Source organism: Pyxicephalus adspersus, chromosome 4 (assembly GCF_032062135.1).
Source record: "Pyxicephalus adspersus chromosome 4, UCB_Pads_2.0, whole genome shotgun sequence".
Taxonomy (NCBI): domain Eukaryota; kingdom Metazoa; phylum Chordata; class Amphibia; order Anura; family Pyxicephalidae; genus Pyxicephalus; species Pyxicephalus adspersus.
In genome coordinates, this window is record NC_092861.1 from 90,859,752 (window position 1) to 90,885,170 (window position 25,419).

Genomic DNA, 25,419 nt, shown 5'->3' on the forward strand with positions numbered 1-25,419 from the left:
GTAAAAATATTTTTAAACATAGCATTAAGATTCCACTCCCTGTTTTACAGTTATCCTGGATTTATGGATATATGTAGTGAAAAAATACATTTACAAATTAATCAATTATGCATTCCCATTTTGTTACCACATTTCATACCACTTGTGAACAGAACTTTTTGAAACAGCTCGTACTTCCAGAAACTAGAGATAACATTTGACTAAATCCTTGCTAGACTATTGAGGATTACCAAGGGATAGTTTCATAACTAATATGTTGGTATTAAGCATTACAATTTTTATATTTACTACTAAATACAAGCACAGCAATGTTACTAGAACAATACTATCAAATGAATATTGGTCTTTAACTGATTGACTATGAATGGTAATTCATTAGTAAATGACTATGAATGTATTTTGCTCTGTAATCTGATCCTGCAGCAGATTTCGCATCAAAAAAATATAATCCACATCCAATCAGATTCTTCCTTTCATCCTTTACGATACACCAGGTAAATGAAAGGACAGATATGATTTCAGTAAGATGTTATAATAACGATGATGGCAAATATAAATATTTTTAGGGTTTGCATCTATGTTTCCTGACTATATAAAGTATAGGACCACAGACTATTACACAGGTCACATGTCTCAAACACACAAAGTGATTGTGCTTGACAGGGATTTTTTAAAAATATTTTTCATGAATTCATACCACTGGTCATGCCTCACTTCAGTGCATCCATGATAAAATATACGACAGGATCAGAATGCAGAGTAAATGTCACTATGCAATGCTTTTAATATTAAAGGACCACTAAACCTAAAATACAAATAGTCATAGATTGAAAAGAAATTTCTAATATTGTCTTGGATTTTTAGTGTAGTATGTGAATGGAATGTAACACTTGGGTTTGATTACTAAAGTATTATTCCATTGTGTGAAATATTCAGTGCCAAAATGACTGACAATAAAGGACGGCCAGAAAGATTTATTTGTTATATGTGTGATTATTGTGACTTTTCTTGTGACAATTGTGACATTTTAGCCAATCTCAACATAAATCTAAAATTACAAGTGGTTGTTGGGAGTCCTATTTGTAAAACGGTATTGCCATTTTTAAACTAGATTTTTTACATTAAGCCAGAAGAAATGCACATTGAAATCTGAAGCATTTTCTAATGCATTTTTTGTATGCTATGTGTTTAAATACTCCTGTTTAAGGTGAGTATACCACTCATTTACAATTCATGCAATGCATAAGACCTACTCTTTGTAAAAAATTATTTACATACTTTACTATTTTAAGACCAATGATTTTTGGGGGATTAGTGGCCCTTTACACTAATTTTGTGGGAATATTATAGGAAAGATAAAAGCATTGTTGATTTTCTAATTCTACAGCTCATACAGCCATCTGATTAGGTGTGTCTAATCTACTGCCTCTGTACCTTAATGTTCCAGGGCACCAAGCAACAGCATACACTATGGCAAGATTGACAGATGCATCCTAACACATTAGACTGCGTGGAGAAGAGAAAGAATGTAAAAGCATGCCAGAGACAATGCTATATAAAATATGCTAAGCATCACATTTTCAGTGTGTGAATATCAAACTACTAGTTACATTGCATAGACCGGTGTTTCTCAATACAGGTTTCCTCCAGAGGTTGCTAGGGTTCCTTGAGCAATGAGCAATTTGTGACTCCCAGTTCAGTTAGGGTGACACCAATGATCTTTGTGGCTACCTGTAAGGGTGGCATTGTCAACACTGGCCAGCAATGTAAGAGGAATCCTTCCTACTGACCGCCACACTAATGTACTGTGAGTTATGGATTTAGGTATTATAGCAGAGGTTCTCTAAAGACCTGAAAGTTATTTCAAGGGGTATGGGCCTGTGAAACATTGGCCTAGAGAATAACTGATCAGGTTCAGAGACTAATGTAACTAGGCCTCTATTCCTTTCAACTGATAGGAACTGCAATTAGCAGGAAGAAGCCAGAATAATTTCTGGTTATTGATCTATTTTTGGTGTTTGGGATCTGCTGCTGTGGCTTTTGACAATGTAGCACAAAAGACAACCATGCATATGGCTGCACATGGTTCATCCTTTCTGAGGTTAATTTACCCTAATGGAAAAAAATCATGCTACAAATGACGCTCTAGTGATAAAACTATGTACAATGCTTAACCCTCCCATCTGTCACCAGTCAGGAACTAAAGCTGGAAGATGGCAGACTGAAAAACAGGAAAATTAACACAGCAGAGGCACCTATAGAGATTTAAAATGCTTTCCATAAGCTTGTCTGCCTGTTCATTTCCAACCTAAATCTCTTCTATCCTCCCATCACACCCTCCCCCAGCTCTCATTCATCGGCTACACATCTTTGTAAAGATGACATTCTGGAAAAAGCTGCACACACAGCACAGGTGTTCCAATAATTCAGATGTGCATCATGAAAGCACTTCAAAGAATTCTTTCATGATAATAAAACTATTTTAAAATGAGGGATATGTGAAATTCACAAAGGTCATGTCAGCCAATAAAATAAGCAGTCCATTCTGCAGTTTAAATACACCTCAATGGGTCATACTATGTGTAAATAAATAAAGGGTAACGCAAAGCAGGTTAAACACAGCCTCTAAACCATCAGGTTCAATTAAAAACAATAGCATTCTGCTAACCTGCATATGATGTGCATTCCAGACACCACAAACACAGGAGTAATCCCATCCCTTAGTGTTAACCCACACTGAAAAATTAGGCTGCACTTCAATGTTATTCCTTATTCATAGCTAGTCTTGACTAACTTCAGGGGTAAGTGCTTGTCCCCAATGGAGATAAGTGCTTTGTCTCTCTTTGGGCTGTATTTGTGTGTGACCACAGTAACAGATTTATCAGTGTACATGGAAGATGTATTAACCTAATTATGGACACAGATTTTAGCCAAAGATTTCACTTAACATATTTGATAAATGTTACAACCAACCATTGACTATAATACCTTTCGACTGTATTCTTCATCATCTTCTGTATAGCTTGTGCAAACCATGTCTGGAGAGGAGGAAAATGTTGGTCCTTGGGAATAGTACTGGGAGCTGCGATAGCCATCCCTTCGGAGCTTGTCACATTCTATTTAAGGAAGTACATATAAATCAGGGTTACCAACCTCATTATAGCAACAAATATTCTCTTTAACATAATCACAACTACTACAAGCCACCAAGAAATTTCATTAGATAAATGAAAATGCCAACTAAGGTACAGGAGACCTAATGCATTTTGGAGTAATTCTTCTGCTCTGATGCCAATGTAAGACTTCAATGTTTTTTGTAATAGAGTAACATATGGCCTTCTTTGTTGATAAGCAGGTCCTTGAAGTAGTTTTCTACACCCTAGGCAATGTGAGGATATACATACAAATTTATACAGTAATTACTAGTGTCATTGTGCTTACACATTAAATAAGACTTTATATATTCAGGTATATCTTATAGAAAGATAGCTTAAGGCTTTCCTTTTCAATCAGATGTAATACACACCTTTGTTCAACTTCCAGTAAACGTTACATATAACATGTACTAGATGTCTGAATCATTTTTGAACGAATGTTAAATCAAACACACTAAAGCGCTTATTAACTTCAATCCAATCCATTAGGTCATCACATCTGTCTGAAGTAACTGAGTTGGACACTTAATGAATAGGCTCTTTGTATAATTATCCAGCATTTGTATTTCCTATTGACCCATTCATGAAGATCAGTAAGTGATACTGAATTTAAGTATAAGGGTTCATGTTAACTCACTTCTGACAAACTATGCTTGTGTTTAGCCCTGAATAATATCCTATGTGATTAGTCACTCAGTTTCCGGCCTTTTATATTCCAGACTTCCTCCCTGAAAAGCTTAAAGTGTAGAATTTTGTTTTTTCAGGGATGTAGGTTTGGAGCTTTGTAAAGCATGCAGGTGGACTAGGTAATGAGAAGGTTTACAATGTCACAATTGCTTGTGGATGCTACATAAATTCCCGGCCCTCTACGGAAGTACACCTTGAGGGGATAATCGAGCTGGCATGACAGAAACATTCAAGGTATACAAAATAAAAGACTGGAAAACAACATGTTCCAAGTTTACAATGACAAAAGATTATGGTATTACCAATAGTCAACATGGTATACTTCAAAGGAATAGGATGAGTAGAAAAGGCAACTTAAAAGATTTTTTAAATATTAGTATTTTTCTATTTCATAATACAATCTAACAAGTGGATTCTACAAATAAACTCCATGAAGCCTAAATCCACTGGAACAGAATTGCTAGGTAACATGTTCTTTGCCTTCCTAAATAGTTTTGTCTTTAAGAATTTCTATGTTACTCAACAAAAATCTGCTGTGAATTTGTTGAAATCTTTCTGTTAATGTGACTATATTCTATGTTTCTGTACATACAAAGATCAGTAATTCGAGACCACCACAAAACATCACACATTTGCAAATGCATATCCTCCATGCAAAGACATCTTCCTGTGTGTTACCTAGATTTGCATTGCAGATGTTGTTTTACAGATCTAACTCAGCAGATGCAGAGATGAGTTCAGAATTTACATGAAAGAACAGACTCTTCAATTTTAGCTTTAGGGAACAGGGCAGCTGGACTATTATGCATGAGCGCTTAGTTGGTCTCCACCACTTGTGTACTTGCAACCTAAATGATGCCATTCATAGGAAAGAAAAGTATGTTTAGCTCTTTTGGGCACACATTCTACATTTTGTGCTCCTAAAATCACAGGGTAGTGGAGGCAACTTCAGGCTGCATTACATTGGTAGAATCTATCAAACTGCAAGTTTATGTTTCCATGGAATAAATGGTGCCCATTACCCTCCTGTATTAGTATATTGGTATTAGTAAACCTGTCATGAGAGAAATATGTTACCCCTGACCTCTTTTTAACAATGCTACTTTAGTATAGGGACAAATACATTACAGGGACTTAGATGCATTTCATAAAGTCAGAAATACTCCCTGTCATATCATTATCAGTATCAGTAATATTGGCAAATGGCTTTTGTACGAGTTACTGTAATACAAGGTTTGACTTTTGTTCTTGAAATATTTCCTTGCATTGATGTCAGCATAAAATATAAAGGAAGGCTAGTGCCTCTGATGTTTAAATCCCTTTTTCCAGCTAGTACAGGGATGAAAAAGAGAAGTCATGCCCTACATATGCAGTCCCCTCCAGACTAAATTTGATTAATATATTTTTTTAAATGAATTTAGGTTAATTTCACAATTTCTAAAGGAGGTTCTCCCATGACTACTAATAACATGTTTGAATGTGCCGTTCTATTACCACCATATCTAAATATTAACATTAAAATATCAGATTCCACCAACAGCTGGTACTGCATGTAGAATCTGTAATTATAGATTTTGCACAGTCATGGGTCTGGGGAAATCACATGGGAATGTTTTAATAGAAAGTCATGCCCATTAAGGCTGTAGCAGCACTGTTTATGTTAATTAAGGAAAAGAACTAGAGTATGCAATCCAAACTACCATTATAAAGTTTGGTCTTCAAGAGACTGAAGTGGTTAAGTTGAAAAATGTGTAGTCATTGGTACCTTTATATCATATACTTGGGACAGCCAGTAACACAACAAAATTAATGAAAATGAATAAAGGGGCATGTCTGTGCAGGTGTGGTGATTTTTTTTAGGGGTATAATAAAGCAATAAAACCTTTTACAAAAACTCATTAGCTCATGGTTTGTGGCATTAGGCAGCTATTCCCACGAGCACAAATTCTGTGCCTACATAAAAAAATGACAAAGGCTGCATGAGGTGAATACATTGTTGCTTTATGTGAAAGAACTAACTCTTAAGAGAAAGACAGTTCAAAGACAGCATGGCATTTTGTGTTATTGTAAAAACAATAAATTGTTTTCACATGGCTAGATAATATGATGGCCTTCCTTTTATGTTTGCACCTGTAAACGCCAAGAGTTTCGTAATTCTATCCCTCATTTTCCAGCCTCCATGTTTTTTGTGGAAGTCTTCCATCCGTTTAAGGAAAGGAGTTGTTTAAAATATTTTAGTTACAAACAACAATAAAAGGGCAAATGCTTCATCTAATGGCTTCTTTAAGTATGTTTACACTGGTTTTGTTTAATAGAAAAAAATGCTTTGATTTAATAAAATTGCCCATTGAGATATTTTATTTTACGAAGCAACAACAATAAACAAAAATTCAGAAAGGGCTTTTTGAGGGGCTTCAAATAGTAAATTGTACACTCAAATCCTAATAAGATCACTGAGCATTGCCTGTGTTATTCAACCCTTGTAGTCTCTAATAATATTTGTACAGTGTTTTGTGCACAAATGGGGGAAGCTTGGGTACATTTGTTTGCACTTATTTGTAAACATAATGCCCTTTTGTCCACAAAGATTTATACATTTGAATACCTGGATATTCCAAATGAGAATTGGAGCTATGAGATATAAATATATTTTTTAGCACAATGACTTCATTGCCACATGACTTAACCGAGGGATCTCTTAAGCAAGTTGTATAAGAAACGATTCATAATCTACTTTTTTTATAGACACACTCAGAAAATAACATCTTTGTCCTTGTCTGAAACTAAAAAAAAATAGCTAAAAAAGGAATTGATTGGTCAAAGCAGGATGTTTTTCTGTGAACCCCTCTTTGTGTGTGATTTCTCTCTGTTTATAAGCAGCTTAAAGCAAAATGACAGGTAGTTTTCAGATATTCGTACAGGATAATTACCAGATGTTGCCAACCCTAATCAACACTTATTTCCTGTCACTACTGCTGTCTGCTACACAACACAGCCTTTCTGAAAAGTCACTATGGTCTGAGCTTTGAGATCATTCGGTGGATTTAGTCCAGCACTGGTACATTTTAAATTCTGCCTATCTTGTTTATACAGTATGTTACATAATTGATTGTGGCACCAGACAGAGTATTATTAGGCTTAGATGTATACTTTCCAGATATGAAACAGAAGAAAATGTGTTCATATAATACAACCATCATGTAAAGTTAATTATAAGATGAATAGTTCTAATTCATTTGACCCAGATCTTTGGGACTCAGATAGTGAATACATATAAATGGTCAGCAGAGGCTTAACCAAATTAAGTCAAAGTGAAATCAAAATGTGCACAGCTGACTGTATCTTACTTTGAGTTTGTTACATGTTTATTTTAAGGTCTAAAAAGTAATACAGTTCAGTAAACAGTAGAAAACTTACTGTTATGCCTATAATTTTTGCTAATAATGTATGTATTATCTTGTCAGACCATTTGGTCCCAGCCATACAGCTTTGTTATATACAAATGTCCTCTAAGGGTAAACTAACCATATGTGCATATTCCATAGATCAGAATTTTCCCAATCAATACAATTTTCCATGATGGTTGTTCTTAAATATGCTGATACCTTGAACATTTATGAATATATTTAGTTGACCCCTTCCTCTTAATAGGCATTACTCTGTGAAACTTTAGGTACCCAATCCAACGCAGCAATCCATCCAATAAAACATTACAGACAAATGTCTGCTACAGGTAAACCGACCATATGTGGTACTGTGGATACATTTGATGGATCAGACTGGATTTTCAAAGGCAGTTTGTGTGTAATTTGTGACAGATTTTTAACATGTGGGAAAACAGAGGGCGTCTGTGCAAACCTGACTGTGACCCCTCTACTCCAAAGAGAATGCCCTGTATTATTCTAGCCTACCAATGCAATGTAAGATTAGTAATAAGACAGCATAAGCTCTTAAGCAGGATTAGTATACAAAGTACTAAAACAAGCCATATAAACCTACATGCTAGTCAGTTATTCAGCTATAATCATTGACAGCTATACATGTTTCCTTCTTTTAAATTAATTAACTCAATTATTGGGTGTTATTCTAAACCAAACAATATATTCAACAGGGGTTTCAGAGTATTAAGCCATTCTAGGAAATAGAAAATATTTGGGAAAGTGTACTAGATCTTCACATTAACAATTATAACATTTATTGAGGTCAGCAGTTTATGCATATCTTGTTCCTGGTGCTCCACATGTAATCCAATTTTAAAGCAAAACTTTTACAGTAAACCTGATACTTAGAGAAGAAAATGCAACAGTATGTAAACTAAATATCTCTTTCATTATGACTATAAAGCTTTTCAAGAATCCATTCTTCTCCTTCTGTGAGGAATGAATCATCAATCATGTCCATAGGGTTCAAATATTACTATATGTGTTTACCTAACTTCCTCAACACCAGTGATTATTCACTGGGCCCAATTATTAATTTTAGCAATGTTGCAAATATAAGGAAACAGATTGGCCTCCATCTACCAGCAAAAGACAGAATATATAGTCATCCAGACTTCTATTTACAGTATCAAATCTTGTTCATTGGTTCCTGCTTACCTCGCAGAACAGTCTTCAAATTCACTTTGGCTTGCTTGTGCAGATCCTCTACACATGGTGGTCTGGATGAGGGAAGGAAGACATTTTCCTGTTGGTGCCAAGATGCCGTGTAATGGACAGTCCACTTACTTTCTTCATCTAGATTAGACACCGCTGCAAAGATAAAAAGAAGATTCTTATTAATTATTGTTCAAACATGAAAACATTTTTTCAAATAGATCAAAAATGTTCCTAAAAAAGTCTAGTCATGGGTGGCAGATATCTCCATGAGAAAGATAAATTCTTCTAGTGTCTAGTGGACTGAAGTTGTTTTTATTTTTTGCCTTCCTTTGGATCAACTATGTCCATCAGGTTTTATATCTGGGATATGTTTATTTCCCTGGTGGTTGAACTTTATAGACTTTTTTCAACCCGACTTACTATGTACCTAAGAACTGTGAGCTATCATTTCCTAGGTGTGCATTATTATTTAAGGAGGAAGAAAACTGAAAAAAATCCCGCAGCCCAGTCTATCGATCCGAAGGTGTCTTCCATCGGGTCCCGCATCGTCCCAGCATCCATCTCCGAACCTGGGCGCTGCCATCTTCGCCTCTTCTAACGGGTTCTTCTTCCTACATCACCCGACCCACGCGGGAGATCGGGTGACGTAGGTTGGAAAAAACTTGCTGATCTCACTGCGCATGCCTGAGATTGGCAAATTTTTCCCTTTTCACGAAAAGGCTCCTTCCGCGCATGCCCGAGATGCTAAGGCATGTGCAGAAGGTGCACCCAAGAGCCAAGGTACACCCAAGGCTTTGCACTCCTATTCATTCTTGATCACCTAGGCGATCGGTGCTGCACCTTTTTCTTACATAAAAGGGTTGTCTATCCTTTTATGTTAAGTGAAATTTCTGAGTTTAGGTACACTTTAAGTATCACATCAGTCCACTGGACCTAAGTAAGACCAAGCCATTTATTTAAATTTTAGTTACTTTTGTGTATATACAGTATATGAGTCTTATTTAGTTTGGTAGTATAACTTTAAAATGCCTAATTATGAGTTTTCATGTCCCCAGTCAGCATTCAGCTTGAGGAAACTGATAAATAAACATCTGGTACCCATTCCTTTACGCAGATGGCAACTGTCCACTGAGCTGTGGCAAATATTTGGCCTTTAGCGTATGGGCAGCATTTTAAAGAATTGCCCAGGTAAGCATTTCTATTTATTTCTTCAAGGTTATCATTTCATGATAAATATACCAGTGAAATTAGCATCACAAATCATCATATTATACAGAATATGCTAGAATGTTTCATTAACACTGGGCCACTGAATAACAACATACAGGTAAAATCATGTTAGAAAGTTTTAATTTGACAGTGCTAATGATAGACTATACACTACAATAGAGTCCCTACCCCCTGTACTGGTGAAGGTTACAATTGCATTTACTTTGGTTCCATCTTCTGCTCACAGCGCTTGTGTGAGAATTCCATCACTGCCCCACCAGGTGAAGTCCAGTGTAATGCAGAGCAGGCAAAATCTTGAAAAGACATTCTTGTAATGGATTGGAGTGTCTTTTCACAAGATTTGCCTGGTGACATTAATGCGAAAGATGAGGGTAAAGTAAGTATAACCCTAACTTTCTCTATAGATTTTTCACCTACTTGCTGTGTAAACCAGTTTTTTGGGGAGGAGGCCATTTTGGGGAGGCCTGGCCATTTTAGTGGAAGGTTGCTTCAAGTGTTGCAGTTCGAAGCAATAAGATTTAATTTTTTTGGAACCTGAAGTAAAGTAGTAATTCTGATTGATAATCCCCAGTGAACATTGTCTTTTAACTTATTAAAACATATCCCTAGGAGAAAACATTTTTTAAATTTTGGATAGAATAAGGAAGGTTTAGTCCCTCTACCAGGTTTTGTAGTTGTCCATGTCCCCCGTGGGAAGATTCCCTTCTCTATTTGTACTCTGTAAGTTGGAAAAACTCAAAATTTAGAGGTTGTCCCTAAAACAAGGGGACATTTTTAATGGGAACACCTGTTCAGGGTCAACTGTTAAAGACAGGAAGGTAACTCACATTGGTAGATTTCTGACTAGGACAGGAAGTGAAGGGAAATTAAACAGCCAGTTGGTTTACCTCTTCTCTTTGCTATCCAAAACTATAACACTTTAAAATAACAAAGTTGCTTCAGTACCAGGACTGATGTATAAATGAAGAAACTCCTGTACACAAGGCATTTTGTCTTTTTAAATAAGCCCAGTTGCTGCTTCAGTACCAGGACTTGGTAGAAGAATGCATAATAAACGTACCAGAGAGGCTGATGAACTAGGTAACTAGGAAGAAACTGGATAATTAATGCAATTACACACTAAAACCAAGATTAGAAGGATTAAGGGATGGAAGTGTGCCAGCACCCATTGCCTCTATTTCTAAAACCTATCCTTTCCCACAAAAACAACTTTGTTTTACCTTCATTTAGTGCACTGCTGTCAATAAAACTTTAGCCTTCCAGAGTACTGTTCTGGTATAAAAAGTATTATGTGTAGTTTCCTTGCCAACAAAGTAGCAAGCACATTATGCTAATATACTACAGAGAATAAAGATGGGTTTTAAACTGAGCTGTCATGTACCGAAGGCTTAACATGCTTCTGCGACAGCTTAGTAAAGTGTTCATACTGATTTTTTTTTTTACAAGACCAACAATACCATCTGCTAAAACATTTTACCTAATAATGGATCTGATATGAAAGAGAGAGAAAGCATCGTGCTTGAGAAATGCTAGTTTAGTTTTCTCATAAAATTGTCACCTTCTCTGGTGTCTAGGTAACAACGCTAATATCCTTTCCACACACCATGCCTGAAATCTGCTGCCATGGATATACACAGCATGAAATGGAGCTACACCATCCCCAGGGACACGTGTCAGGTGCAGACAGCAAGTGGCAATATGTGCTAACGTGTAGCCATATGGATGCAAAGATGGAGCTTATCATATTGCATTAAGTAGAGGACATCAGTGTTAAACTGAACTGGCTAAGACATAATAAAATCAGTAACAGTGAGGAAATGAGTTTTTACATAAAGAGACATGCACCAAACAAAGGAGTCATGTCGTGCTTATTGCAATATCCTCCCTATTTTATGGCACAGCTAGAAAGTTCCGCAACTCCTTAATTGTTTAGCTGGTTGTAAAGTAAAAAAAAGTTCTTCAAAGAAAAGTAGCTTTAATGGTTTATCTTGAAAACAACTCAAAGTTAATCATTAGAATACAGAAGCAAATAATCAATTAGCCAACAACAACAGAGGGATCATCCCTGACAAAACTCAGGATTCTAAAGCCATGGGAGGGCTAAGAAGAGATTTCTGAACATTGACTGCCTAGTATATTCATGTTTATAATTGCTTTGACTTAAAAGAGTACAGCAGGTATTTGTGTGAGAAGGAAAAACTAACAATTTTTTTACAGCAATCAAACACAAGCCTTTTAATGCCCAAAGGTGGGTACAATCCTGTTGCTGACCTTATCTCGAAAAAAATGATAGTAGAAAGAAATTTAAATTGGCAATGAATTCTTTAGGTCTTAAAGAGGGTTCTGCGGAGACTGCAAAGTCCCACATACATGTGACTTTCCGATTTAGCCATCCCAGTATTGGATGTTGTTAGGTGGTATTAGCAAACAATGAAATAAAACATGTTGATCATCTCAAATAGTATACAATAGAGAGACTGAGATAAATGTGCAAATAACAGCTAGCACTCATATGTGCCCCTTATGGCTGGATATACTCATATATTATTAATCCAAAGGGAAATGAACATGTTTCTCAGTCATCATGGGTGAAATAATAGGCACAGCCGTGTCAGTAAAATGTACCCTTATGCCTGAAATAACATAACAATAACTAATGGTAGCTCCACAGGAACACCTGCATTTTCATCCACAACTACTACTGTATGATGCACTAATAACCATTGGGAGTAGCACCAAGAGTACCACAAAGATAAGTATAGGCAAGGTTGGGCAAGATATGTCAGTGTTGGCAAATAGAACAGAGTACATTACATGCCGTTTCCAGGGTGACTTCAACCCTTGGCATTCAAAGGTTAAAGTGCTCAACATCACATAAATGCCATGCACATCACTATGACAACCTTTACCGTTACATTTATGTTTTGTATGGCTTTATGCAATACTAAAGTATTCAATTTAGGAGTATAACCCCCTATTATTGATTAGAATGGAATTTTAGCCATTTATATTTTTATTAGTGGTCAAAATGATGTCCACAGCAAGTACATGCTCTGTAACGCTTTCCATAGCATGCTGCTCTATTGTTCAATAAATTGTTCTTAGGCCGGCTCTCAAAACATTGCTGGTATAAGCTGCAGTACAAATCCTGATTCAACAAAGCTTTTCCTAGGCACATTGAGAGGATAAGGGAAAGCCTGCAAATTAATTACAGCTATTTGTTATCTGCACTGCTGAAACTACACAATTCCATATACATAGGACCCACTATCATAAATGAATATAAAACCAATAGTCAATAGCTTACATCAGTTCAATAAAGGTCACAAATATATTATAGAGAATAATACATAGTACAAGACACTGATATTTGCCTAGGTAATTGTCAATATTCCTAAGAGCTCAGTATAAAAGAAACTATTGTTCTATCCTATAAATGAAGCAATGTGTTTCTTAACAACAGATAAAGCATCTGCTACAGCAAATACAAAGAAGTCTAAAAGGCAGAAAAGAAGTTTTTTTATGAACTCTCCATAATTCCAAAGAATACCGACAACATTGTAAGATTAAACAACTGATCATTAGCTCAAAGAGTTTAACAAAGACATGTGGATCCTGGGAAAAAGACTGTATGCCAAGAAAGCGCAAGGTGGAGGAGTGTGTGTATGCAAACACATGACAGTGACTCCTGCAGATCTGCATTGCCAAGCATTAATCCAACACAAAGTATCATAGTAGTACAAGGCTATGGCATGCTAGACAATATCACAATGGAAGAACAAATGCAAAACACAAGGAACGAAATCATATGCTGTATTTCCTTAGCTACTTACCCTTTTTTTTGAACAGGCTTATGAGTGATTTCAGCTTTGTGTTGATAAACACCACCATTTCCAATGAGTTACAGCTTCAAAGTTATATGGCCATAGAAAATGTGCAGCTTTGCCAAGGTCTGGTGTCCACAAGCTTCTTCTGATGATAAACTTTTTGTTTCTGTTATAGCCCTACAGTATAAAGATTCCTGCTAAACCTTGACCCTGAAATCCCTTTTCCATAGTTTAATCTCTGAGCCAGAAGAGCAGATGTGGAGAAAAGATCCCTGGATGTGAAGATCTGACCCATGTACAAGCTCACTTCAGACTTTCTGCCTCATTGCATCTTCACTGAAGACTTTTTTTTCTGTCTTGCAGAAGATTGTCAGTTCTCTTCCTTTTCCCCACCTTCCAACCATCCCCAGATCTGCCTGTTTGCTCTATTCTCTCTTGAAGTTCCTAAGCTACAGCACAGGGCTCAGCACTCTAAAAAGGGGCAGTATTGGCTTTCAGCTATTGTTATTCAAACGCCCTCAACCCCCTCCCTGCCTGAAATCTTGCCACTGAAACCAATGAGAAGCACTTTGCTTAGTTGGGCTGTTAAAAGATGATTATTTACTGTTTGTTTATTTCCACACTTACCTGGGCACAAAGGTATTGTTTGCATTGCTTTTGTTGACACTCTATAGTTGTTGCACAATAGGTAAGAAAGTTGAGCTAAGTAAACCACATTATAATACAATGCACTTTTAATTCATAATCCCTGCTTTCTGGCTAAAAAAATGTAAGTGCCCCTCCCTATTTATTGTGTACCTGATCAGTTCAATTTTGGCAAATTTATCTATCATGAACTCTATCTACAAGCAGAATTGTTATTTTTATTTTAAGACAAAAATGCATCAGATTAGATTTAATTATTAGGATGTTTATAAAACATTAGGAAATGACCATTCACTTCCCCTTCTGGGTATATGATTTGTCTTTTCTCAAATCTTTGTCTTCTGAGAGGAGCTGATTCTTTTTATGAGTTTTAACGGGAGCTGGTCTGCAATGGATGTGTCACTCAAACAGTTGGGAAGCAATGAATTCCCAGACAACAAGGGAGCACAAGGTCAACCATGTAGACCCATTATGCCAAGTACAAGTTTCCTGCTGCATAGCTTTTACATGGTAAGACAAGTGAGGCATTTGTTTCTTTATCAAACACCATATCTCATCTTTCTTTCTGTTGTATAGGCAAATATTCTTCAATTTTCAGTACCAGGACTGTACGAGTGAAAAATATACATGCAAAGATGCCGGTATATTTACAGGTACAGGAAATGTGCATGGAAACTGCAAACAATCTTTTGATAATCAAAACATATTAAACATGCTGCTCTATTCCTAAAGAAAAGTGTTTAAAATGATACAAAAAGGCGTCCCCATGGACCACTTGGTCATTTTGTCATTACTGTTTCTATGTTTGTATCAATTTTTCTACAAATAACAAAATATTCCACATGAACACATTTGTCTGGTGACACTCACCAACAAAAATTCAACATAAGTGATCTTTATACGATCTATTTAAAAATGCTGTTAAATTTAAAACTGCACATCAAAGTCACACACATAACAGACATCTAAATAAACTTACAAAAAATAAAGCCAAAACCTGTTGTGTTCTACCATACACAGCACCACAAGTGCTGTAGGTAATTTGGGTACAACGTACAATACCAGGACTGTGTATCTCTTAATTAAAACATTTGTTTTTAATTGCAGATATTCTCCAACTTGTTGGAAATTCTCTGAGACCAATGGCTGGTCGTTGTCTTTTCACTGCAGACCATCAACCCTAAGATCCTTGCACTGTTGTGGAGACAGCACATGCATTTTTAATGATGGCATTGCCTGGTAACATTGATAATGTCACACACATTATCTCTTCTCCCACCCATCACCCCTCTCCTACAGTCACATTTCCAGTTGACCTACTCAATGCAGCCATCTGGGGCAGACACTTCCATAATCACTCTCATAGGATGTCTGCAGTCTGCCTACATGAAATGAAAATCAACCCAGCCACAGTGCAGCTAGTAGATTTAGCATGTTGCTCTGTGCTACCACACCTTAGTTACTCAGTAACTACCTACCAATAATTTTTGGCATGCAATATAAATGCAAATGTACTATAAAGTCAAGAGTACGTGGTGATTACCTCTTTCGCAGTATAGTATGATCAATTATATTGATAAGTGCCAAATGTATAGGTTTAGCTTGTAGTCAGATTTGCTCAGATTTTAAATATTTGCTCAAGCGTTGTGTAGGCGAATAGAAGATGTATCTATCTAAATCTAATGTGTGCAATTCTTAAATGACCATGTAAATTGTCCCTGTCCTAATATGAATGGTTGACTCTTGTCTGGATATACCTGTGAATTCTAGACAGTATCATAATTGCTCAAACCTATAGCACATTGTACCACATACCATTTAGGGGGCGCCTCCTATGGTTCTACCTGCCTGTGTATAGAAGCTATACAAACACTGTCTACATTCAGCTGGCCCCTTATCACCAATGTCAGAGGTTCACAAAAGCCTCTTTCATATCACATCCCCCTCTTTTTTTCATTCTATGACTATACATGCCTCTGACAATTGACAAATCACAAAAGCAGCAGTGAAAGCACTGACTGGGTGATAAAGGAGAACTGAATTAGTTATCAGGATAAACATAGAAACCAAACCAAAAGAGCTCCTGTCTGTGCACCCTGGCAATAAAGATATACAGTAGTTCTATCACTCTGCTGGGAGATACTGGGTGTGACGGGAGAAATATATCTTATTTATCAACAGTCACAGGACACAAATTATAATGTGGTAATCTGACACAAAGCAACACATGATATTTTCAATATTGCAGGTTTAATATAGGTTTCCCTAAAATGTACATTGCATAGTCTAAAAGTTAAAGTAACAGCATATAGGTACAGACTTATTATGGTGCAAGAAAGTATAGGCAGTAGATGATTAAACGTGCAAAGCACCTACAAAGTTTTCTATCTGCAATACACCTAAAACACACAGCTTAAAAAGATCATATACACTACTTTCTAATCTCATTGTACAATTGCATTTATATTTATCAACAACCTCATAGTAAAAGTATAGGGTCTGCCTGATTGAATACAAATTGAGGGTAAGGCAAACCCTGATATCATACAGATTTGGTAACTCTAAAAGGGACTGTAAAGTGTATGGCCAGCTACAAATTGGTCTGTGAATAGTACTGTGCATTCTTCATGCAGGCTGTATTCAAAGCTTTGAATTCTATCCAAGTTGGAATTAAGACCTGTGCTTTGTAGACGTCTATCACTGTTTTTAAGGATTGGTGTTTAATACTTGCTCAGTCCCCAGTGTACAACCTGGTTTTAGGATCCAATAATTGGGGATCAGGAACTGTAAGGCCAACAAAGGTACATACTGCTAACTGCTTTAGAGCACATAAATGGGCAAAAATGTAAAATTACTGAACTATAAACAAATCAGCACAATATAACACTGTCAGACGTAAGACAGAAACAAAAGAAAGAAACAGAGACTATACTTTTGTACAGCAATAAGTTAATTTCAAAATAAAAATTCATTCATATAACTTGGATCTGGATTTGGTGCAGTGTTTTCAACCCCTGTATTGACCGGTTAGGATGCTGATAGCAGACCTTACTTGTAACACATGATTTTCCTTGGCATAAGGGATGACTGATGCACGTCATCATTTGTTTGTGCTATTACATATCCTAATTGATTACAAACAGGCAGGCACAAAGTGGTCACGTCATAGATGAAAATCACATTGTGTTCCAATTTGATTTGAGAAGCGTTTAATTAACACAGGCAGCAGGGAAGGTTATGTGTCCTTTAAATGTCAGTGCTGGAATATTTGTGAATTTTAAGTAACATAACCATGGCACAGCTTAGCACTATTACGTAGTTAGAATATGAACAATAACATGTTTCTAGTAAATATTAATTTCTTTGTTATTGGTTGCACAAGGTGTTATCCAGCACTGTTTTAACACTCAATAAGACAGCAAATGATGCTGTGAACCAGACACAAAAAAGAAATGTGTCTCCCTAGCAAACAGGAAGGCAAATACAAGGGACATGTGAAGTGGCTCAAAAAGTATAGGTAAGGGTACCAAGAATCATTAGATAAAGGCCAACTGATACTGTTCTAAATACTCAGATGATAACATGACAGTACTTATGGTGCACATGATTGTAACAGATAACTTTGAGGCATCAAAGTTGAAAGGAAGTTCAATCACTCAGATTGGAAATGTATCATGAAATGTAATCTTTACCTAAAGTTAAACAAATCTAGTCTACTGGCATCTTTCCCAGTATTTATATCAGGTATCGGCCTGTCTATGACCACTAATATGATAGCCTTAGACAAAAAAGTCTAATCTTTCAGATACTGGTATTTTAATAGTAACTATATGCACTGAGTAAAAAATTATCATAGTAAAGTGGTATTAGTAATTGCTCAAAACCTTTTGATTCATCTAATAAATTCACAGTGATCCCAGTCTTTTTATTATTATTAGTAACTACACAATTTGGTATGCATTACGTACACTGAGGAATATGGTTATCAGCCACTGCCAATCAGTGCAATAAATCCCACAGGGAGCCCTGCATGTGCAGGAAGTAACACAGGTTGCTTTCTGCCTCCTGGGATATTGGTAGCTCTTGTGATGATGTCATAAGAGCAAAAGAGAAAATGTCTTCACTCAGGAATTGAAATAAAATAAATGTAGAATGAAATTTACAGGTGGAAACAGAAAAATTTTACTGCTTGTTTGACTACACATGGACCTAAATCAAACCATAAACTATAAGGTCTACTTATGTGGATGTCCCCTACCTCCCCTACCTCCTTTGCACAAAACACTGCACAGTAAAAAACCAATAAAAACATGTCTCAATCCTGGGTTCCTGCAACTTCTTGTCTCTGACAACACTAAAAGTTCAGGATCCCAATACTTAAAAGATGATACTACTACACTGTACAGGAGTGTGTTCTTGCAATATTTGAGACCCTCAGTGTTCCCTAGAAGCCCCCACTATTGCCACCTCACCTAGGTGAGCCCTTTGAAAGTTTGATAACAGAGAAGGATTTTTGTTCAATATTTTTTTTTTTTAACATTAAGCAGTTGTTTGTGAAACAGAACGTGGGGGCAGCCATACAGACGCAACTTTCATTTTAGTAGAAGATCCCCTTTGAAATATATGAGTAGTGCGGGTTTCTAAAAGGCTACACATATGAGGCAGCTCCTTGTCCATATGTCCATAACACACAATTTTTTGGTTTCGCATTTGTAACCTGCTGCCTAACTTGATCCCACTCCAACAACCAAATCCTCATTTGTGCTTCATTTGTAAGGTCATTAAATCCTAATCATCATTTGCCGCCATTGGGCCCTGCATCACATACTAATACCTAAACAGTCCTGTGTACAGCAGCAGGTGGGCAGTTTTTTAAAATATTCATCTATTAGCCAGGAAAAATACATCAGCTACTGGAAAATACAAAATATATATTTACTTCGATCTGATATACCTACATTGTATTACTCGCTTCTCATGGATAATATTGGACAGGTTTTTATATTGTTGTGTTATAAGCAAAGTGAATATTTTCATACACAGGGTGAAAAATATGGTGATACAAATGAATACATTGTGGGAGGGCTGACAACAATAAAAATGGTTTAATCCCAGAAATGTCTTGTTAGATTCAAATTGGTGAAAAAAAATCAATGTTGCAATCAGTGTGAATGAACTTTCAACCTTTTGAAACAGGAAATCAATAAGATTTTAGCTCCTATGTCCCCTGATATTATTTCTAAACAACACAGGCCCATAAAACACAAAGAGGTTAATTTCTGCTAATAAAAATGAGCTTGTTCATAAAAATATTCTTATTTATTAGGTTAAAATAAAGGGCATTGACCAATAAAAAAAATGGTTAACCCATAGTAACCATTAAGACATCACCTTTTATCAGTTCAAGGCAGTCAATATCCTGGCAAGTGTTAACCTTTGTGAATTGAAATGCTCCATGTAGATTATATGTATATCCCCCCCCCCAAAAAAAAAAAGCTACACATCCTACCTGAAAACATTAATACGACAGGAGATAACTGCTAGTACAGTAACAACTTAAATGTTGTGATCATGTTCTGTTCTTCAGTTTACACGTATCATAACTAAAAGTAAAATCCAAATCCTAACTGGGTGACATTTAGTTTGCTAAAGCACTGTGCATCATAAACAATCGTGTTTGTTTTTACATTGCACACCATTTCACCAGATTCCTGATAGTAATGGGGTACAGTTGGAAGAAACAACAGGAACTGCTTAAAAAAGACATATCTAGGACAGTATCCACTGGTATTCTTATCTGAAGATTAAAAAAAACTTCTTAAATTAAATAAAAGTTAAAGACGTTATGAGCTTTTACTGTATAAATGCAGTAGGCGAGTGTTAGAAGTGTGTTGCTATCACAAGTTAAGATGTTAAATAATTTGCATTATAGCACTTAGGAAAGACATCATGTTGTGAAAAGGAATACTGTCTCTAACAAATGCTATTTACATATAGTTGGATGTACCAGCCCTGCCAGGTCAAATATTCTAGCACATTGAACAGAGCTAGAAAATGATGGCCAGGCTGCCATTCATTCATTAGAGACATTTCTTTCACCAACACTTGTTTTCCTCCTCTCTCACAATGCTTAATCAATTGATCTGATTGAATGCTAACCATCTACTCATCATATGCTTTTAGGATGTTTTCTAATTATAAGTATTTGTACCACAGCAAGGACAATAATCAACAAAGAGAACGTGTATTGAGGTGTAAGAAAGAGAAAACTTACTAACTCTGTGTCTGGTAAAACACACAAATAGGTGGTTAAATGAATGAAGAATACATATGATGTGCTATGACTCTTAATACTTACCATGTATGCAGCCATAACATATTCTCTATTATGTATGGGACTGTGAGATGATGTCTAAAGCTAGGCCAGCATATTACCAATAGTCATATAGTTTTACCAATGGTTTATGTTTGGCTCTAAATATGAATAAGTTACCAGCAATTTATATATGAACTATGCAAAATATTCCAAGATTGAAGAAAGATTCCAAGACCGAAGAAAAGCAAAAAACCCTAATTTCTGGGTACTGGAGATGGCATAGCCTTTTTTTTTTTTGCTCTGGAGTGGAGTCCCCTCTGTGATCCCCAGTCAACACTATCCATGCCCAAGACTTCTGATGGTAAAAAAAAGTGATAAAAACTTTATGTACATCCGCTCATCCTAATAAAGTGAAAATTTAGTAGTTGTCGTTTGATCCCCAAATACATCTTAATAGGGAATTAGACTCCGAATACATTTTTGGATGAAGATACTATAACAATAGAATCAGCCAGATATTTATATATTTAAATCTTTGGTGCTCATTTTTATGAAATATCATTTATTTTAGGGACTCCAATTGATTGATCAATAAATATGACTTCTATTTTTGCAACTGAGGCATCCTGAAAAGACTATTTTTTTGTATATACTTGTAGGTGTAAGAAGGTTTCTTGGCTGTCGATAACAATAAATATTTGAATAAGCACCTACTTCATACCTTTCATATACGTATATATGTAATAGTTGCTTTTCCTTAAGGCAGGGAGTTATTGCATAAAGAAGTAAAAAGTTATAGGCCCCTACCAAGACTGCCAGACCTGCATATGTACAACACAGATGTGTGCTCTACTTTAACATGTAGCTGTGTGTACATAAGTGGCTAACGAAATACAAAGTGCCGTGTGCAGGTTTTATTTTGCTATAGCCCTAGTATTAGGACATCATATGTTTTAGTCCACACAATATTGTTTTTTGAATACACAACATTACCATATTTGTACTATAAACATTCTGTGAAGGATGCTGTCAGCACAAAGACCAGGTACTTTCAAGGCTCATGTGTCATTAGGTATATCATTTGACATCAGGCTTTAAAAAACAAATTCCATATACTAAATAATGAAATTACTAGTTGTTGTTTTACCTCAAATAAAATTAGTGGTAAACCTGTTATACTGATATAGAATGAGACATAACAATACAATAGTTTCTTATTCACACAATTACTGCATAAAATAAATCACTGCTAAACTTTGGGACAGAGAGCGGTGAAATCCTGCCACCTACAGGGCATCTTCTGTGCTGCAAGAATGAAAGATCCTGCTAGGAAATAACTATCTGTAGCCCTAACTGGACACAAATAATCTGCTGCTATTTCTATGCACTTCTTTATATGTCAAGACCTCTAGCAAACACATTTATGTGTGCTGATAAAGCTGTATTCACAATAAAGGTATACAAAATGTGACATACAAAGAGAAATTCATGCTTCTTTCAGGTCAACCTTTCAAAAGTACTAAATTTGGCCACGACAGGGAGTTGGTATTTTCCATTTGGTCTGAAGCAGAAACCTCCACATTTCTATCATGATGGGGATAAACTTATTATTATCAATATTATTGTCAATATTATTGACAATGGAAATGATCATATTTTCCAGGGCAAAAAGTAAATAATAGGAAATATAGATAACTGGAAACTGTACTTTTCCTAACTTAATGAAACAAAAATGCAGAGGATTGTGCTACACATCCATTGACTGAATTAATTTCTATCGAAGTACAGCTCAGCTCTTTCATATATAGAATGAACGAAGTGTCCATATGCATGGATCACCCAATTCATATGGTAATGGCAAGCAGTCAATACACATAAATGGAATGCACAAACACCAAATCTCCTGTCCTGTCACTGAAGGCCCCTTTGACCCTTAAAATATTAACCAACTGTAAACAATATAATGTATCTAAGTATTAGCAAAATCTAGACTTCAAAAAAAAGTAAACATTGTTTCCAACTATTTCCTTGAGTTCAAATTTCTACCTGCTATGCAAAAGTAAGCTTCAATACAGACAACAGATCAGCTGCCAAGTTTGCATGTGACCAACTGATCCCATCAGTTTTCCCTTTGGAAATCGATCAGTTGAGCTAAAAATACTACACATAAGTGTGTAACATTCTGCCCTTTGAGCGAATCACTTTCTCAGAAGAAGTTGAAAATCATTTGTATGCATGACATACCATGTAAATACAGATCAAGATTTACCAACAATATGTACAATCACTTTACCAACAATCAAAGAACAGAAAATGATTTAGTAACAATAAGTTAGATGTACATATTACTTTTGATTCACTTCAGACAACTTTTTTGATCTCAAATCGATTGGAAGTAAAATACCTGCCAGTGTATAAAATTTAGTTTGATATTTTTAAAGACAGGACTGCCATGGTACCTTGGATTACATCCCCCTCAATAACACAGCAATTGTTCTCCAGGCAGGCCCTGTCTTGTGTGCTTGAAAATCGAAGGCTGCTGGAAGCATCACAGCAGATATCTGGATACCTTCACTTTATTTTAAAATAAATCCACTTCAAGATGATTACGAAAAGTTTTGCTGTGCACAGTGACACTGTAAACACTGCTTGTTTACTTTACTTATAATAATTTATTGCTCTCGATTTTCAGTGGCAAACTTGCAAGTTTGCGTGTGAGTAGCCTCTAGTGACCACAACAAGCGATACCAAATTCACTCATGGATAATTAGTCATCCAGGACATTAAATATTTATGAGAGAATTTACAAATATAACTACTGTACAGACTAAAGGTATAAGTAATTGTCTGCCAGGACACTTCATGTTCAGTTAGCTGGATCTAAAAGGGAACGGTTTCATGACCATGTAAACCTGAATGACTGCACATTGATAATAACATAATAAATAATATAGTTGTTTAAAAAACAGTATCCTGTAGACAGATTTAGGAAACTTCAAAAAAGACAGACTATCATAGGATAGTCAAATGGTTTTGTAATTGTGTATAGACAATCTTTAGCCCAGACATGATTGGCCTGATTCAATAAAGCTATCCAAGACTGAAGAAGATAGACTATCATGGGTGAACCAGGGTGATCCAGCAAACCTGGAATAAATTCCATAAAATATTTGCTATTAGTTGGCAGATGTTTTCAATGCTGGACTGGTTACATTCCAGGTTTGTTGGATCTTTCAAGGTCTCCCAATATAGTCTGTCTTCTTCATTCTGGAATTTATAAAGATTTTCAAATTATTTGAAATCAGTGACTACATTGTAAATTAAATAGTCAAAAATAAATTAAACAAATATTTGTTGGGCGGCAACAATAATAGACATGCTTGGCACGGAGCAAAGACAGCATTTCAAATGAGCCTTATACCAACTGTAAAACATGGTGGTGGAATCATATGGTTTTGGGTTGCTTTGCTTGATAGAGGCCTTGCAGCTATGAAGTCAGCTATGTAATCTGCATTATATCAAGCTGTGATGAGAATGTGAGGTCATCTCTCCGATACTTGAAATAAAGGTGATATGGATCTTTCAAAATGATAGTAATTGGAATCAGTTAAGACACAGCTAAACACAGCTCCAGATCTCATCCTACCGGCACTGTAATTTATTGTTGAAATTCCAATGGCCAATCATTACTGCTCAGACATCACACTGATGTACCTGCATATATGCCAATGACAAGGAGTGTTATGTGAATACAAAAGAAGCACATAGAAGGGAAACTGGTCTTAAATCATAAACAGCATACATTAGGCTGTGCATTAGAAATCCTCATATATGTGTATTCTTAATCTTTTTATAGTTCTCAGCCAGCCTCAGCATCACATGAGATGTCTTCATTGACAATATGACCTTCACAGAAAAGGTAACACTATTGTTTCATCCTTTCCCTGGAGGCAGAAGAATGAAATAAGAATCTCGCTTTGCCCCAAGGTAGTACAGACATATGTGTCTTGTACCAGACCATACCTAAACAAACACAATTATATATAGTGGGTCTAATTTATTAAAGTTCTCCAAGGCTGGAAAGAATACACTTTTGTTAGTAAAGCTGGGTCATCCAGCAAACCTGGAATGGATCTGGTCCAGGATTCAAAACATTTCAATAGCATGGCATAGCATAAAAATGACTGAAGAAATCCATTCCAGGTTTGCTGGATCACCCTGCTTCACTGATGAAAGATATTCTCTCCAGCCTTGGAGAGCTTTAATAAATGGGGCCTATTATCTCACTATATAATCAATGTCCATTTAGTAAATCTTTCATGCTTTAAAACATAACACATACAGCTACTTATTGTGTACTGTACTATGTTAGTGATTGTTAGGCCTCCATTACAGATACAGGAAAGTGCATTACTTTCCAAAGCTCCTTTTTTCAGAATATACATTCTGTGTCATATTGCCACCATTTGGCATGCAATATATTGTTGCAATCTTATCACCATGAACAAATACTCTGACAAAATGGCTGCATTGCTGTTCAATAGGGCTGCATAACATAAAGTAAAAGGGTTATAATCATCACTAATACCCTTCCTCTCACTGTCAATGTACAGTACAGGACATGTAGTCCAACCATTTGGAAAAAGTGATGCAGGGTGCCATCTTGGACCCTGCACCCTGGTGAACTGAAGACCAGCACAACATGTGTGATCATGTCATAGGGTAAGGAGAAGGCATCTAGGGACGAGAAGTAAATCTAGGCAAAGGAAGGAACTGATTTTAAAGTTGAATTCAGAGTTTGTGATACTATCTTTTTTAAAACAAACCCATTGGGTTTCCTCAATTTGTACATTTGACAAAGAAACCTAACATGTTGTTTCAAAAGTATATTAACTTTATAAAATGCTGGGGATGATTCAAACTCCAAACCTTACACCTTTCTTTTAAATGAAATACTTCTT

At 36.0% G+C, this 25,419-nt stretch overlaps 1 protein-coding gene across 9 annotated transcripts in view; it reads right to left on the reverse strand.

Annotated features, from left to right (window-relative positions):
• Positions 1-25,419, reverse strand: part of NHSL1 (NHS like 1) — a 135,537-nt gene that overhangs the window by 16,695 nt on the left and 93,423 nt on the right. For 8 of the 9 annotated variants that reach the window (XM_072408963.1, XM_072408960.1, XM_072408965.1 and 5 more), the window contains 2 exons: positions 8,441-8,593; positions 2,989-3,116 (listed from right to left, as the gene is read on the reverse strand). In XM_072408963.1, coding sequence (XP_072265064.1) covers positions 2,989-3,116; positions 8,441-8,593 — 281 coding nt within the window. Of the gene's footprint in view, positions 1-2,988; positions 3,117-8,440; positions 8,594-13,503; positions 13,955-25,419 lie in introns of those variants that run through there. The other variant, XM_072408966.1, reaches the window with a different exon arrangement.